General features: G+C 43.4%; 1 protein-coding gene across 1 annotated transcript in view; it reads left to right on the top strand.

Moving 5' to 3' along the window:
• Positions 1 to 18,261, top strand: part of LOC111145434 (pleckstrin homology domain containing M3) — a 156,474-nt gene that overhangs the window by 81,678 nt on the left and 56,535 nt on the right. Inside the window, exon 5 of the mRNA XM_022500327.1 lies at positions 399 to 462. Within this exon, the coding sequence (XP_022356035.1) occupies positions 399 to 462 (64 nt within the window). The remainder of the gene's footprint in view (positions 1 to 398; positions 463 to 18,261) is intronic.

The raw sequence follows: 18,261 nt of genomic DNA, 5'->3' as shown, positions 1-18,261 counted from the left end.
TTATAAAATAAGCAGTGATACAGTGTACAGCATAGAGAATATAGCTAATTTACAACTTTGATGATAATCTTGGTGATCATGTATATAACTATTCAATCACTTTGTTGAATCCTTGGAACTAATAGAATATTGTATGTCAACTGCATTCAGTTAAAACAACAAAACAGAGCATTGCTCCTTTTTGTCCTGAAATAAACTCATTTAGGAATTAAAAAAAAAAAGTCAAAGATCAAACTTTTATTTCCATCTTAGTATCTGTGTAAAGAAAAGGGGTGTTGTTAACAGGTTTCTCAGAGAATGCTGGGAAGAAAAGTATTAGTGGAAAGGGATCTTGAAAGAGACAAAACTTGCTTTGTGGCAGCACCACAGTTCATTTATGTTTCTGTCCTTGTTTTCAGAATTTTCCCCAGAGAATACCTCCTTCAACAGATCCACTTGTATTCCCTCGCTGATCTGCAGCAGGTGAGTGCTCAGAAGGGCCATTTCATTTCTGCTTTCTCACTGGGAAAGTGTCTTAGTTGATTATAGTCTAGGCACTGAATTCTGCCATCATTGGGGTAATTTCTTCATAAGACCGGATAATCAATTTCTATTCAGAATGGGGGGGAGAACCTTATTATAAAAAGATACTATAGGACAGTAAGAGATGTTGGCAAGGATATGTGGAGAAACTAGAGCTGTCATTCATTACTGGTGGGAATGTAAAGTGGTCTAGCCACTGTGGAAAACAGTTTGGTGTTCCCTCAAAAAGCTAAACAGAGTTACCATATGAACCAGTAATTAGTTCCTCTCCTAGAGTATACCCAAGAGAACTGTAAACTTGTGTCCACATAAAACTTGTACACAGATGTTCAGAGCAGTTTTAAGAGCCAAAGAGTAGAAGTAACCCAATGTTCATCAGTGGATGAACAGATAAACAAAATTTTGTATATCCAACAATGGAATATTATTTGGCCATAAAAAGGAGCAAAGTACCGATAGAGGCTATAACATGAGTGAACCTTGAAAACATCAAGCCAAAAGAAGCCAGACAGAAAAATATATGTTTTATGATTCTGTTAAATGAAATGTCCAAAATAGGCAAACCCATAGAGACAGAAAATAGCTGAGTGGTTGCCGGCATGTGGGGAGACCAAGGGAATGAGGCGTGACTACTAATGACCCAGAGTTTCCTTTGGGCCTGATGAAAATGTCCTGGAATTGCATGGTGATGGTTGCACATTGGGTGCACATTGCACTGTGAATATACCAAAACCCACTGAGTTGTATACTTAAGAGTGAATTTTATGGTATGAGATATATATCTCAAGAAAATTGTACAAGGAGAAAAAGATCTAAAAGGCAGTGACTCTAGGAAGCTCTTTGACTTGTGCTTAAGTCAAACAGTTGGAGGACTTTAAAGTTTAATAAGACATAAGAGAGCATATAAGAGTCAAAATCATCTTTTAAAACTTGTATTAGTGCTTGTCCTTTTAATGACTGACCAGGTTAGCAACCAAGAAGAAAACCAACATCTTGTCTGTTCGGCCCAAAGTTCTGAATATGTTAAGCTTTGGTTAATCATTTAAATCAACAACTCACTCCCTCAGAAGCTTTTAGACACTAAATGAAAGTACTTTCCATGTATCTATTCTTTCAAGAGTCAATTAAAAAAAACGACTGTGGCAACTTCCAGAGTATCTCGTACTGCTCCGATTCTGTTGTTTGTTTTCCTCACTGGTTGTTTTGCCCAGGGAAATGAGGTCAACTTAAAAACTGTTCAGATCCTTCAGTCATTTCTCAAGACTTTAAAACTACTTTAAGTGTTGTTTTTTAACTTAAGACTTGCGTTTTCTTTGTACACCCTGAGGGAGGAAAGTTATTTTAAATGGTACAAGTGGTTTTAGGGCATTTAGTTGGAATGGTCTGAGAGAACGGTAGTGTTTTAATTTTCTCATGTGCATCAGGCTTAACGGGTTTGCACACATCAGCTCCTCCCACTTCTTCAGTCCCGCATACCCTTTACTACGTAATCAAGCAGCAATGATCTGCTGGCTGGGGTGGGGAAAGGTTTTTTATTTTTTTAAGATTTTATTTTATTTATTTGACAGACAGAGACCACAAGTAGGCAGAGAGGCAGGCAGTGGGGTGGGGGGAGAAGCAGGCTCCCTGCTGAGCAGAGAACCAGATGCGGGGCTCCATCCCAGAACCCTGGGATCATGACCTGAGCCGAAGGCAGAGGCTTTAACCCACTGAGCCACCCAGGCGCCCCGAAAGGTTTATTTTTTAATTACTATTGCCCAGTGGCATGCAAGGAGAAGACTCAGTTAAAATATCCATTAGACACTCACCTATTTTCTAGGACTCTACCTGACATAGTATCTGAGGACCCACCTGAGAAGTATGTTTAAAGGCATGGACGTATTCTTTTAAGGTGGTTTCAAACAGAATGGGCGGGGTCCAAAGTGAATACTCTTTGAGGAAGCCTTTCAAAAATGAGTTTTGATGCCAGATGAAGAGAAAGAATCAGAGAAATTCCATATTCATTTTAGGGTGTCAAAGTAGTGTATCCATTTGGTGTGATAAATCCTGCTTTTTAAAGCTTTCCTATGCCTTGCAGACTTTTCCCCCCTTGTAATAATCAAACCCCATATGCCACGCAGCTTCCTTAAGTCAGTGACAGCAGTATTCCTGGTGGGCCAGCCCATTAGCCCCTGGAGCCCCATAAGCAGCTTAATCAGTTTTCAGCCTCAGTAGTAAAGTGATAGAGGCAATCAGCAGCTCATCAGACTCCCTGGCAGGGGTGGGGGAACCGGCTAGAGCTCGGTGCATTCATTTAATACGTAACAGCTCACTCTAACCTGGTTCTTTGTGCCTGGTTTTAAGATCCCCCAAACTTATCATATTTAGAGGAAGTTTAATTCAATTACTTTTTCTGCCTGAGGTGGCTTAAATTGAATTTAGCTTTTGATCTGTCTGCGTCTAGGCTATCAGTACTGAAGGGCCCCTCCACCCCATTTTCCCTTGGTTTCTGAGTAAATGTCAGGCATGTTTTCTGAATCTGAACTGTTCTTGTGACTATGTAAGAGAAGGGAGCATGAGAGGAAAAAAATATACTGTTGCTCTGTGACAGAGCATCCATGACAGCAGGCAGTCCAGCCTGACTTACGGAGTCAGCTGCCGGCCCCGTGTTGTCCTGTACCATTTTGGCCAATGTCTGACCACTGGTTTATCTGCTTTCATGTCAGCTTCAGGAGTTTTAGAGTAAGTTATTTACCCCCATTTTATTGCCCTCCACACTCCTAAAATAAAGGTCTCTAGAAAAACAGATCACATAAAATAACTATAGAAAAATAAATTTATAAATTTTGTTTATAAATTTTGCAAGGGAGTAGAAGATAAGCTAACACAAGTAACTGAAGAGTTATAGATCTTGAATAATGATAGTATAAATATCCTTCCTAAAGGCAATAGATTGCTTTCTACAAATTCCTCTTAAGTAAACTGGATTTTTTTCCAGTAGCTTTCATTTAAAAAACAAAACGTAGACATCTTCCTCTCCAAAAATCAAAAAAGGTAAGAATTGACTACACATGGTAAAGGGGGATTTATAATAATCTTAAAGTAATATGGTACACAAAACACTAATAATACCTAAGATAAAGATGCTAAAAAATTCTGATACCAAAAAAATTGCTCCCTTCTTATATCTCTGCTTTCATTTTTGTAAGTGACAATCCCAAAGTTTAGGAGATAGGCCCAATTCAACAATTTAGCTGAAGATTTCAAGCTACCTTCATGCTTCTGATGTTACATTCAAGACCATTTTCTCCTCACTTTTCATTATTTGAATTTACTGGCCCCTTTGCAGGTGTTCTCCTGTGCTTTTGTCCACTTGGATGCAAGGAAACAAGTAGTAGATGATGCTTAGCAAAAGGAACCCCCTCCTGTTGTTCTGGGAGCTGTAGTTGCCTGCCATTAGCCAGGGAGCGCCACCGATTGGCAAAATTTGTAGCTGATGCTGGTGCCGAGTCCCTAATTGTCTTTTTATTTCACCGGTCATTAAGTTGCTCGCGGGTTTTACCAGCTCCTCATAAAGGTAGTAGTTGAACAACACAGTCATTGCCTATCATCAGTTAGCAGCATTATAACATGTAACACCTAAGACAGAACCAAGTACTCCTTCTGCCTCGCAGTGGGTCCAAAGAAGGCAAAAGGTGGCAGCAGAGGCTCTCCATGTCCTAGGAGCTCAGAGGGGCACAGACTTGAGCCTGTTATTTCTTCAGTTTAGAATTTCAGGTGAATTTCTGTTCAGCACAGTAGATACTGTTAGAAAAACTTACCAATCCATGCTCTTTGAATGTAAATCTAATATACTGAATTTTTACAAAATAAAATCATACGCAGAAACTTTCTGGAGGAGGAGGTGTGAATGCAATGTTTTGTTTTGTAACTGACAGAGCAGTTCTTTCTAAAGGATATGGCAGACAAGGACTAAGCATCTGTGAACGAATGGACAGTATTGAGGCATGTTTTGAACGGGGAAACTGAGGCACTTTTTATAAGCTTTCTCCTGCTTTGATACTTCAGGAGGGGAAGTACAATAGAATTTGTGTCTTGTTATTTTATTATCCAGCATTAATCACAAATGCACGAGAAGACTTTAAGATAGGAATACAATAAAAAAAATAAGCCCCAATGGGACAGTAGGAGCAATACCGTAACTCTCACTACACTAGCTTTCTGTATTTGCGCTCTCCTTTCCCTGTGAAGTATGTGACAAACCATCTCCTTACTTACATTGCTGATAAGAAAATTCCACATTGTGCCAGTAGAATACATTAGTATATGTAAGTTAATGTTCAAAAGGTCATAGTTGCTCTTAAGGAGCAAATCAGAACTCTGGTTTAACAGTTCATTCCTCAGACTATGTAAGTGATAGGAGAATTCTTCTCAAGTTCCTTCTACTTACTGAAAGGAAAGGTCAGATTTAACTTCTTAGTTTTGGCTACCTGTGCTCTTGTGACGAAACCTAAAATGTATTTTAATGACTAAATCTTCTGGTGTTACTCACCTTTGGGGCATATGTAAGCTAAGCATTGAATGATTCCATTCGTATGTGATTCATGAGAAAGGATACTGGATGATCCCATGGGTGAGGCAGCTGATTTGAGTAGCCCCTCCTAGCCACCACCTCCACCGCCTGCCACCTACCTCCCGACATACACACCGTCTTGTGGGACAGTCACCTCCTCCGGGCCCTAAATTTCCAAACTAGACCTTACCTTCCAGCGAAGGCATTTAGATTCCAGTTAATATAAAATACTACCTGAGAAGAATAAATTATTTTGGCACAAATTCTTTTGTCTTATTAATAAGTTAGAAGCCCAGGATGGTATTCATGGGGAGATAAAATTTCAACAGACGTGATGATGAAAGAAGATGAACAGTCTGGAATTTGGAGTACTTAGGAGATGTGAAGTGGGAAGGACGCTAGTAGAGAAGGCCCCATAGCACCCAAGAGCCATAGAGAAAGAGAGAAGTAAATCAAATGCGTACCACCTTTCTAGAGTTGCCTAGAATGGTCTGAACTGCTTGTTCTATGCTAAAGCATTAAACACGTAGCAACTGGGCATGTAAATATTCAGTGTATGGATGAATACATACACTGCCCCAAAGTTATTAGCACACTTTCTCCCCAAGAAAAACAAACTAATTTAATGTTAGCCCCTAAACAAAACATTAGAAGAGCTTCCCTGTAAAACAACAATGCACAGAATTCTAAAACTAAGGATCTACATTTATTATATATTGGGATAATGTTATGTTGTTCATTGTTGCAAACTTCCCGAACACGAAATAGTACTGAACAGCAGCCAACTTTTCAGTTCATTTTTTCACTAGTCCCTCACACGCATAGGACTTAGAAGTTTTCATCTCTGTGACCTACACATTTATCAAAATGGGCACCGGAAAAAAAAACAACACAAATGGTGGTCCCACCATGAGGATTATCTAGCTAGTTTCCTAGCTAGTGAACACAATCACCAAAAGGCAATGCTTGGGAGATTCCAAGGCCACTTTTTAAAAACAGACTTTGCTGAATTCTTCTTTGAGGAAGTATGTGAGCAATTTTGCACAGCCCTGCCCCACCAAGCAAACAATCAGAGAAAGTTATTCTCTGTGGGCGCTATTCACAGACTCAGCACACAAAGGCCGAGCCTAAGTGGGCACCCAGCACAGCTGCCCTTTCACCGAAGAAGCAACAGGTGATGACCTTTATTCACACGAGGCTGACATCTTTGAATCCACAGTCCACAGGAACACAGCGCCTCGGTGCCCACAACCGAGTCACCAGTCTCCATGCCTCAGCAGCCCGAGGAACTTGTATTCATAGCCTCTCAGCGCCCCTGATCCCTGCGCCATTGTCCACCCAGGCGTTAGCGGGCAGGGTAACTAATTAGGAGCATTCGGACTTAACAAGCAGAAAAACAAAGTGTGACAGCTCGCCTGTGTTGTTCCATGGCCTGGGCCTGTGTCCGGCGCAGCCGTCACTGCCTTCAGAAACTTCTGAGGTAATCTGGGGCAAGGTAGGAATGAGGCCTCCATTAAAACCTCACTAAATCTCTTTCAGCTACGTTAGCCAGAGCTGTTATCAGTGAGTTAGAAAAGAGGCCCATAAGTTATTGGGTGGGGGCCACAAATCATGCCTTTTAAACAAGCAGATTTTTCAAAAGTGAGCGTGTTTCAGGGGTAAAGGGAAGGAATCGAACGTTCTTCTTTGAAGAACTGGCAGGCCGGCACCAGAGCCAATGCAAAGTCGAGGTTTCTCCGGAGAGGTGTCTCTTGAGCAGCTGCGGAATAGTGGAGGCCTCGTGCTCAGTCTGGGGCGGGGGGTTCAGGTCCTGGGGGAAGGGGAAGTGGCGACTGCTGCTAAGTGCCTGGGCTGGAACCCGGCTCTTCTGACTCCTCGGCAGGAGGCCTTCAGTCTTTGGAGTCTCGACTGCTGGTTTTTTGGTGTTTTGGTGACGGGGCCAGTCAGGCAAGCAGGTGCTTAACAAGGTGGTGGTACAGATGGCTCTTTACGCCAGCTGGTCAGTCTTTGTCTACACCTGGTCCACAGACACCGTAAAGCATGGGGGAAGGTGGGCAGGGCGAGGGCTGTGCAGAAACTGGGGGTAGCTAAAGGCAATGTTTTGCTCTTCTTGGGAACCCAGACCAGAAAGAGGACCGTGTGTTGTAAGTACTGGATGGAGACTCTCAGGCTCTAGTTGAGAAAGCGCTTGGTTGAGATCGGATTTCAGAAGTCATAGGGGAGCCCCTTAAGCGTAGACACCATGATAATAGATGAGGTAACAGCCGCAGAACTGGTTGGTGCTCAGTCTGTGCTGAAATCACTTTCCTGGAATCCAGTTTCCTGGCCCTGCTTCTACTCTGGCTTCCAACCATCCGAGTTTTTTGGTTGTTGTTGATTTAGGGATTGTATTATTGTTGTTGTTTCCCATTTATAAAAATGCAGCTAGAATACTGACTAGGCAAGGGACTACTTTCAAAGACATTTTAAAGACATAGAGTGAGGTTAGTGTCCATTTTACCGTTGGTGGAATTAGACCCTCCCTGCCCAGCCCCGCAGCCTGCCAGTTCACACACAGATGTTGTTAGTCCCTAGGAACAGGCAAGAATGGACTGGCAGCAAAGCTACGCTGCCACGTGGTCAGAGAAGTCACACCGGTGGTTGCTCAGTGGGGCATAAGTCTGTGCTTATGTGTCACTGTATAACAGATTACCCCAAAACTCAGTAACCGGAAACAAAAGTAAACCCTTTTTTCCCCGCAGTTTCTGTGGGTCAGGAATTTGGGAGCAGTTTAACTGGGCATTTTGGGCTTGGACTCCGTTAGGAGATTGTAGTCCAGATGCTGTTCGGGGCTACAGTCATTGGAAGAAGCCCTAACTCGGGCTGGAGGATCTACTTCGAAGGTGGCTTACTTCCACAGTGACCAAAAGTTGGTGCTGGCTCTTGGTGGGAGGCCTCTGCTTCTCCTCACCTGGGCGTCGCCACAGGATGCCTTGTGAGCGATCTGAGCCCGTGAAAGCCAGGCTGGGTCTTTGCCTCGCACGCAGGTCAGGGAGCCATCACTTCTGCCACATTCTCTCACATGTGAAATAAGTCATAGTTTGCAAAGACGGCTGCACAGCATCTCCCATCCCGCATGCCCTCCTTGCATAGTGACTCTGACATTCCTCCCATCGAAAGGTGGGGTCTGTGTTCCCTTTCCCTGAATTTGGCTGGGCTTGTAACCATGGAAGCAATGCCAGGATGCTATGTGGCTTCCAAGGCTGGGTCATAAAAAATGATACAGCTTCAGCCTGGCTGTTCACACTTGGAAACAGCCACAATGCTTTAAGGGAGCCCAAACCAGCCCATACACAGAAACCAGAGGAGAGGCTGACAGCCATCATCAACCACTAGGCATGAAGTGAAGATACTTTCAAAGGATTCCCACCTCTAGCTGAAAGTCTTCTCAGCAGAGGCAACAGGAACAGAGCAGAGCAAAGCCATCTCTACTACATTCTGCCTGAACTTCTGACCCACAGAATCTGAGAAGAAAATGATTGTTTTACACCACTAGGTTTGGGGTACATTGTTGTGCAACAGTGGTTACTGGAACACGAGTAACTCAGCTGTTAGAAGGTTTCCTAGAGGCTGTGATCTAAGTTGAAATGTGGGGGCCTATAGGCAGAAATGGAGGGAAGAAAATGGGAAGAGAACTTTTAGGCCTTGGTAGTTTCAAACCCAGCAACGACCTAATCTACAGTGTTTCTGTCATGGAAGAAAGCAGGAAGTTTTCATGACTGACGTTGACATTTTTGAAGAACATTCTCTCTGCATGCTTCAGGATTATTTTGATAAATTGTCTCAACAAACATTTGTGGAATGAGTATGATGGAATCACTTTCTTCAGAAATGAATGTAAGGAAAAAAATCTGTGAAGGAGTCTCCAGGCTAGAGCTACACAGAGTGTGGAGTTTATAATTTTTCTATCCCACCTGTGCTCCTGAAACATGAGCCAAATTCTCAGTCACCAAAGGCTTGGCTGGGTGTCTCCTCCCTATTCATTCATTCAGATGTTAATGAAGTACACACTGGGTGCCCAGAGCTATGCTGGCCCTGAAGTTGAGGGAGCTCATTTTCTCAGAAAAAGACTAGTGATTCTTCCTGGTTACAGTCAAACGCTTTGTACTTTGTCTTTGTGCCAAGAACTTCTGGTAGAGGCTGCCCATGACTGTGCTCAACCTAAAGACATCCAGCAGGATTTTACCCCTGATGCCCCCCGATGCCAACCACTCTGCCACATTTGTAGTTGGTCCTCGAGGGCTCAGAGGGATCATGAGAAGGCTGTCTAGCCAGGTGTTGAAGGCTAAGGAGGTTTCTGGCATTTCCACAAAGTCCATTCACTTGATGTTGCTGCAGAGCTGGAGCAGGATGGCAGACTCCCAAGACAGCATTAGCGCACGTGTCTTTGACGACACCATTGGCTGCATGGGACCATGGCCTGCACTTTGGTCTACATTTGGAACTTGGTGCTTTTCAAGTGATATTGCCCCCATCTTTCTGAGGTAAAATTAGAAGGCTAACTGGGACAGCCTCTATTATTGTTTGTTTTTAAATTTCTGGCTAAATCCTAGTGAACCATCAACACATTTGCTCCGGGAATTTTAAACAAGATTAAAATCGTTTTTGACAGCAGGGGAGATCTTTATAGCCCAACCAATCAAGGAAAGGTACAGGGAGCAGTACGAGTCACTCAGAAAGCTGCTGAAGCATTAATAAGCCTGGACTTCTGTTAGCTGTTGAACAGGTTTCTTGTCACTCAGAAATTCACTTCTTTCCCAAGAGCCATTCATTCATCTGTCCATACAAGAAGCAAGTGATAAATGGTATATTATGTACTAGGCACTTACCGTGCCAGGGCTGGAGCCAGGATTAAAGTGCCTGCCCTCTGAGAACATTCTCTCCTGGTTCTATACTGGCATGCCAAACACATTGAGGGGCAGCCTAACCATGCCATTCTGCATTTAAAGGAGACCCATATGGCTTTCGAACAGGGTTCCTGCAGGGGCCAGGCAAGTGGCATCCTTGCCCAAGGCAGGCCCAACTGGAGACTTCAGGTCGTGATGAGAAACTAGAGAGCATCCCCCTCTGAAGGGGACAGCTGTTTTCCAGTAGCCCCAGAGTTGTCATCTCTTTCATTTTCCAAGAGAAGCCGGAAATCCGGATTTTTATGTGAAATTTCTCAATATTTAAACACTCTGCAGGCCAAACAAAACACAGCCACTGGTTTTGACCTCTGCTTTATAATAGAGAATGCCTGCTTTTGTTCCGTCAAAACTAATGAATGCTCAATTACGAGAAGGAATTTGGAGGTTGGTGTTAGATTGTGCTTCTCAAAAGGCTCCAGACCCCATCCTAAACCCTTGAGATGCTAACTGACAGACTTGCACAGGCTGACAGCTGGGCTCTGAAAGTAGACACACACAAGGAAACAGGCGAGCTATTCCAGGTCACTTTGCAAGGTCAGGGCAGCAATGCAAACATTAGGAAGGCCGAAGACAAAGGTCAGGGGGCAGCAAGGAGGCCCTCCATTTCCTCTGCTGTTGGTTCATAAATCATATTCAAAAGGTATCACCAGATTCCCTCTCTCTGGCGCTGCTTTGTGAGGTGGAAAATTAAATAGAAATCAGAATTAAGATGGCTGTCAGGAGCCTTTAGGAGACCAGCAGGCCAGTGTGAGGCCACCGGAGAATGAAGTTTCTGCCTGGAGCAAAGGTCTCCAAAAGGGGGATGATACCCGGTGTTGGGCACTGCAGAGGGGCTGGATGGTACAGGGTGATTTACTTGGAGCCCAGCTGCCCACATTCGAATGCCAGCTCTCTCCAGACTCCCTAGTTGACCTTGGACAAGTCCGTTCTCTTCATAGCTCAAGAAGCGCTTCATCTCCAAAGTCAGGGATAATAATAGTACCTTCCCCCAAAAGTTGCTCTGAGGCTTAGAGGAGTGAAAACATGTAAAGCCCTTAGAACACTGACACACAGAGCTTAGGAGCGACCAGCTTCACCTGTGACACAAGTGTTGGGGTTAGCGTTGGCTAGGAGATGGCGACCTTTCGTAAATGGCTCGCTGTGGCTTTCTCGGGCCGTACCAAGTCACCACATCTGTGGACACCAGAAGGCAGCCATCACACAGAAGTCCTGTTTGCTCTACCTGTTTAGCCTCTCCGATCCTGAATGGGCACTCAGCCACGGGTCCTGCTGTAGTGGCAGCTAGCCAGTCACTGCATGGACCAGCACCTTGATAGGGAAAGCAGAGGAACCCTGGGTGGCTTCCTCCTGCCTCCAGTGTGGTCCTAGACAGGACCTCCCCAGTGGCCCCACAGGGGAACTACTTTTCCAGAGCCTCCCACCCCCACTCCTTTCCTGGCCAGGCAGTGAGACCTCCCTAGAGGGCTGGACTAGATAGAACAAGTCAGAATCACATGCTGGTCTAGCCTCACCAGCTTTCTTTGGTCTTGCTAAGAGGCCTTTAGCACATGAACCAGAAGCTGAATTTTGGCTTCCCCAAAGGTAGGCACCTTCAGCACCTGTCTCTTGGAAGACTGCATGCCATTTTGGTGGGCTGTACACAGATTATCTTTTCAATTTTAACAAAATTCATTCTTTAAGCTTTGTAGAATCATAGAATGTACACTTTTTGAGCTTAAAAAATACTGAGTCCACACTGTTTCTGTAGCTATAGAAGGGTGGAGCTTACCAGACTGAGCTGTTGGCAGAAACAAAGAGAACCCATGTTTCTTTCCCACCTGCAATTATAGTTTTACTAGCTTGTAAAGCACATGGAGAATTTGCAGTACATTCTTCCTTTGCAGTCAGAGAGAGGCCCTGCTGTGAGTGTAATTGGCTTTCTAGCTTCCTTTAACGTGCAGGTGGAAGAGAGCGGGCTGAAGGACCTTTACTCTTAGAATTAACTGATGTTGAATTGTGTTTAAATTCCATGCATCTCCCTGGATGCATGTGTTCCATTAAATCTTAGGAGTGAAAACACAGCTTAACTCCGAAAATATCCCCATCCCTGTCCCTTCTTATGGCTTTACAAAAATGAGTTGGTTTTTTTTTTTTAATGGATTTTTAACCCCTGAAGGGATTATTCTCAACCCTGTTATAACCCATGTATTAAAGATATAGGGCATCTTTAAATAACAGTTTCACACAGGACATCGAACTTGGACCACTTTTCTCCTCCAGCTTTGGCTTTGCACAAATCTGTTCGCAAGAGGATCTCATACTCTTTACTGCTTTATTTCTGGAGCCCTAACTTTCCTTATTTGTGAAGGGAAAGGTTGAATTAAACAATTTTTACAGCCCCTCCCAGCTCTGGGACCCTAGTTGCATGATCCTTGAGAAGTGATTAAATTGTAGGAGCCACTCTACATTTACCTATCTACTTTCTGGAACTTCCTTGCCAGTTTTCATAACTGGGCTCTAGGCATCACAAGAAACCTGGAATGAAAGCTAGATATCTGCTCCTTCAGTTCCAAGGGATAAATGTCAGGATTTCCATTTGCGAAAGATCCTTAAATAGCAGTCTTAAGCATTTTTCACAAATAGGATCTGAAGGACAGCCTACAAAACAAGTGAAATATACTAATTGTATATAGCCCTTAAAGACAAATTAACTTCCTAATACCTTAACATCTCGTGGCACAGTAGTGCCCAGCACACAAAAGTTAGCCAGTAAAAATGTGCATAAGGTAATATGCCATCTAGTGACTTTGCTCCTAAAATGCGCACATCAGTCAGGTTATCTGGTGAACTGGATATCGGCGTGTGTGTCAGGGCTACAAGAAGAGTCAGGTAATGGACAGTGGAAGAATTGGGCGTCATAAGGGAAGGCTTATGAGAAAGAAAAAGAGAATCTGGGGAAGGATGCTGTTGAATGGATTCTCAGCTGGAGCAGAGGTCAGGGTGCAGAGAGAAGGTCTAGGCAACCCCAGGTAGTAAAACAATGGATTTGGGTTTCATCTTTTTCTCCTTTCTCTGCCGGTTGCCAGCTGAGGGGCAGGGACTGATCATCGGACAGACAGAAGGAGAGAGAAAGGGCCAGGACTCTCAGTCCACTCGCTTCATCCCAGAGTTGTTGCGACCCAGCCTGAGGGCAAGGGGCCTTTCATTTCATGCACTTGGTCAAGGAGGGAGGACCAGGAAAACCAAGACCCATGGTGACCATAGTTCATCCTTCACCAAGTCACATATCTCTGGTGCTTAGTCTTTATAAAATGAGAACATTGTACTAATGAATCGTAGCTGTCTTTTAGTACATGTTCAAAAAGTGTGACTTTTATTACAGAGCGCTTACTTTAGGCCAGACTGTGCTCTAAATCTACATGGATTATCTCATTTAATCCCAGTTACCCTCTGAGATAGGTACTATTATTACCCAGCCTGAACACATGAGGGGAACTTGCCTAAAGTCATCTAAAGTGGAGGCGCTGAAATTCAAACCCAAGCTGCCCTATTCTAGCACATTTCCTCTTTTGTGTCAGTTTTGTATGAAATATTTCAGACTTATCTAATCAAAGAATAACAACTATGACCAGCTGCTTGATTACCCCTGCAGTTGAAGGACCCCTTCTCCAATGGGCACACACTCTGAACCACCCCGTTGTACTATTTCCCACCAGCACTAACATTATTTCCAGAGGCATCCTGGTACCAGACCCACCTGACAGCAAGGCCAAGCCGTACCACTGCTGAAGCTCCACCAGGTCTTACCACTGGGTAGGAGGGAATAGAAGGCAAAGAGGGGAACAAAACTATATAAATGCACCCATTACTAGCCTCAGAGTAGTGCCCAGGAGAGTCCATGTAGATGCTGCAATCATAGTGGTCGGGCCCAGCTTCCTACCCAGATTCCCCCAAATAGTCCATAGGCCCTAAAATTTCTACAGGTCAGTTTTAACCACTGCCATGATGGTCAAAATATTTTTGTTCTTTCCAGCCCAGTGACCAGTAGTCATCAAAAATAGCAAAATTCCAGAACAAAGAACCGGCTAACACACAGAATATATTATAGTCCCAAAGAGAAAGCATACTAATTACATATGGACTTATGACACTATGAATTTGCTTTTTGTCTTGTTTTTTAAAAGTTTGGACTTAGCATATTCTAGATCCATAGCTATGGCTGACCTGTGTCAGTGGTGTTTATATATTTATAGCTAGTCTGCTTCCAAAAAGGGCTTTTGTGGTAGAGCTTTTATCTTTTCCTCTTCGTGTGCGTGTATGTGTGCACTTGTGTGTTCATAACTGGCTAATTCCCATTCCTTGGCATTGGTTTAAATCATTGGCATATGTCCTTATCAATGATTCTTGGCTGCTCAAGATCCTGTGTGCCTGGAATTCTGCTAGCATCCCTCCCACAGAATGTGGTTAGAAAACCTAACTCTTCTAGAATTGCCTTCAGCCTAAAGGTTCCTTTCAGCTACTGGAAGAATAGAGAACAAAAATCTGATGCAGCTGACATTTTAGGTGTGTATATAATTTACCAAATTGTTGACCGCTCAGCTCTTAGTCAGTGGTCACAAAAGGAATTAGAAACCCTCCCCTGCTCCCCCACAACCCAAAGAAGGAAGGGTGTTCCTTGGCTTTGGCACAGAAGGCTGCTGGCACAGCGTCAAACAGCAGCACAATGGTACATTTTGGCCACAAAAGGCTTTGGGGTAGCGGAAAGGGCCAAGATAGTTGTGGCATAAGTTGGCCAAGATATTAAGCAGATCTGAGTTTAATTTGACATAAAGATAACAACTCTTTTTGTTTTCCAACTGGCTGCTGCTTTCTGTGTCTCCATGGGACCAAAGGTTTTAGCCAGAAGCTAGTTCATAAGGGCATTCAAGTCCTTTCAAAGTGAGACATGTAATGGTCTTTACACAAGCTTTCACGTTTGGCTGGACAAGATGGAGTGAGGATAAAAAGGCACATGGGGATCTGGGAGAAGCTGAAAATGGATCTTGAGGCTTGAATTCCTTCTAGGAGTTTGCTTAAGCCACACTGCCTGAGCTTAGAATAGAGGCAGGCAGTCTGTCTCCTTGGGATAAGGAAAGATTTGGAACTCAGCTACTGTGAGGTCTTGGCCCCTACTGTGTATTCTGGTTTGTTTTGTTAGCACGAGCAAGTTATTCTCGTTTCTGCCTCTGGGGTTTTCTTCAGCACACTTATAAGCTGTGAGTCTCCACCCCACTGATGGGGTGGACAGAAAGGGATAATGAAAGGGGAGGAGAGACAAGTTGCTTCAGCTGCTTAAGATGAGGAAGGCAAAGAAACTTCAGACCTTGGAGCTAGCTTCTGAATCCATCAAGGGCGGGGAGGGGGGACACCACAAGGACTAAAGTCATCTCTTCCCAAGGTGCTAATGGGGCCAGATATGCTATTTAGGAAAACCAACTAATTGCCTCAGTTGTGATTTTATTACCCATGAAATGGTTACCAGTGGAGGAGAAGCTGAAATCAGTGAAGTGTAACCAACCGAAAGGAATTAGGAGGTAGACCTAAAAATGATGTTATATTTACCACAATAAAAAGAATGCTAGCCTCTTTCAAAAACAATGATTATGAGCACCACAGGAAAGCACCAGCACTTCTTGACTTGGACTGTGTTTCATGACCTTCTAAGTATTTGTAAGTGCTAGGTACTATGCTCTGTGATATGATGGATTCAAAATATGTGGAAGACAAGACACACATTCCAGGTGGGCAGTATGCTGAAGGGGTCCTCTGAGTGGACAGGATATATATTTAGGAGGAAATGAGCAAGCCCTCCTATCCAGGATCTGGAGGTGCCTGCCCAGTTCCCAGGCTGGGAGCAGACAGGGTGCAATTGTAAGATTCTTGCCAAGGCTATGCTACACACCCCCCCCCGATAAAATGTTACCTGACTTTGTTCTTAGGCGTGCTTGTAACCACCTTTAAAAATAATCCACAAGGGGTACCTGGTTGGCTCGGTAGAGCATGCAACTGTTGATCTCACGGTTGTGAGGTCAAGCCCCATGAATAACATTTTTGAGCACACTTAAATAAATGAAAATAAAAACAGTCCATAAGTGGAAAATTCAACCTTGAATGCAAGTCTTTATTCATCCTAGACTCCACTACTAAAAACAATACCTGGGTAAGAGGAAATACCCAATAAATAAAGAGTGAATGAATGAATCAGTTACAGGAAAAGGAAGACAAGAATGAGAATAGGCTCAAAAGGGGCTGTGCATTAATTCAAGCTGTGTTACTGCATACGTGAGCATTTGTGAACTGAAGAGCTCACTAAATTGATCTTTTGTTTTTCTTTAGGATTGGTTAGTCCTGAGTTTGGAGGACTGAAGCATGTGCTTTGAAAGGCAGTGTACTGTAATGGTTGAGGGCGTGGAGTCTGGCGCCAAAGAGCCTGGGCTTGTATCTTAGCCACGCCCCTTACCTGCTGTGTGACCTTGAGCAAATAACTTAAACTTGTTATGCCTCAGTTTCCTTATCTGTAAAGTGGGGATTATTAAAGTTTTTCCCCACATAAGATCATGAGATTAAAGGAGTCCCAGATACATCAAGTGTTCTGAGGAATGGCTGGTGGTTAGTGAGTACTCTGGGGGTACTGTTATTAAAAGTCCCTCAGTCATATTAACAAAATTCACTTGATTTACACACTGTAATGAGGCTTTATCACGCACCCTGTCCGGGGTGCTTTCTTTCTCTGTTTTATTCTAGCAGTTAAAGCTATCCATGAATAGTAAGAATATTTCAACAGACATTAGAAACTGAAAGGAGGGCACCTGGATGGCTCAGATCATGATCCTAGGACATTGGGGTCAAGCCCCACATCGGGCTTCCTGCGTATCCCTCTGCCAGCCGCTCCCCCTAGTTGGTCTCTCGTTCTCTGACAAATTAATAAAATCTTAAAAAAAAAAAAAAAAAAGAAAGAAAGAAAGAAAGAATTCCCTGCCTGGACAATTTGATGTACATTTCACATCCTCTTTCCACCACTACCACCAATCTTTTCTAGTTTAGATGATCCCAGTTTCTCCATCTCTGTCATGGATAATAATTTACCTTCCATGGCTGATAAGGGAGCCAATCAAAAATATATATATTGAACTTTTATTGAAGTATGTGAGCATATTAAATAGTGTAATAAAAATGCCTTTTCAAATGGCCCAGCAGAAACCACTAATACTGGCATTTTATCTTTTTTTTATTTTAAGATTTTATTTATTTAATTGGCAGACAGAGATCACAAGTAGGCAGAGAGGCAGGCAGAGAGAGAGAGGGAAGCAGGCTCCCTGCCTAGCTCTGCCCGGTGCAGGGCTCGATCCCAGAACCCTGGGATCATGACCTGAGCCAAAGGCAGAGGCTTAACTCACTGAGCCACCCAGGCGCCCCAATACTGGCATTTAAAAAAATACATTTAAAACAGTAGTTGAGGGCACGTGAGTGGCTCAGTCAGTTAAGAGTCTGACTCTTGATTTCAGCCCAGGCTGTGATCCCAGGGTTGTGAGATCAAGCCCCGCACTGGACTCATGAGCTGGGTGTGGAGCCTGCTTAAGATATTCTCCCTCGCTCTGCCTTTCTCCCTCGCTCTAAAAATTAAAAAATAAAAAATAAAATAGTTGATTTATTAGTACTCATAGCTTTATAATGTGGTTTCTAAAGTGAAAGTGATAACAGCCAACAGAAGTATCAAAAAAGACAACATGTAGCTATCGTGACATTGAGATAAAACTAAAAAATCTGAGTTTGGTGGAATGATACTGCCAGTAACATTGCATTTAAGAATGTTAGCCTTTTCTACTATCAGGTCTTATAGCATATTCTTGGTAGTAAATTACTTTATATGTAAGTGTGTACAAATATATATTATACACGGTCATATGTTTAGGGAAATGGTTTCCTTTTCATAATTTGAAAATTCCTGGTGACTCCATTTCATTAACACATATTCTCATGTGATGTTAACTCCCTGCTTCCTAAGATGCCCTGTAATTTATACTCCTGACCTTACCTTGTGACAATTGTGATTACTACAGTTCGTTCGGAATTCTTTAAAAATGAATGAAAAACACAGAGGAAAAATTAATAACCTATGAATGGGGAAGGGCTGGGGTGGCAGGGGCAAGGGAGGAAGGCAGCTTGGCCCAGGAATGGCCCAGGAATGGCCCAGGAATGGCCCAGGAATGGCCCAGGAATGGC

The sequence above is a fragment of the Enhydra lutris genome, unplaced genomic scaffold, assembly GCF_002288905.1.
Source record: "Enhydra lutris kenyoni isolate GAN:26980312 unplaced genomic scaffold, ASM228890v2 scaffoldscaffold1, whole genome shotgun sequence".
In the NCBI taxonomy this organism is placed as follows: Eukaryota; Metazoa; Chordata; class Mammalia; order Carnivora; family Mustelidae; genus Enhydra; species Enhydra lutris.
Note: the sequence above shows the minus strand (reverse complement) of the source record. Positions and strands in the feature narration are given on the sequence as shown.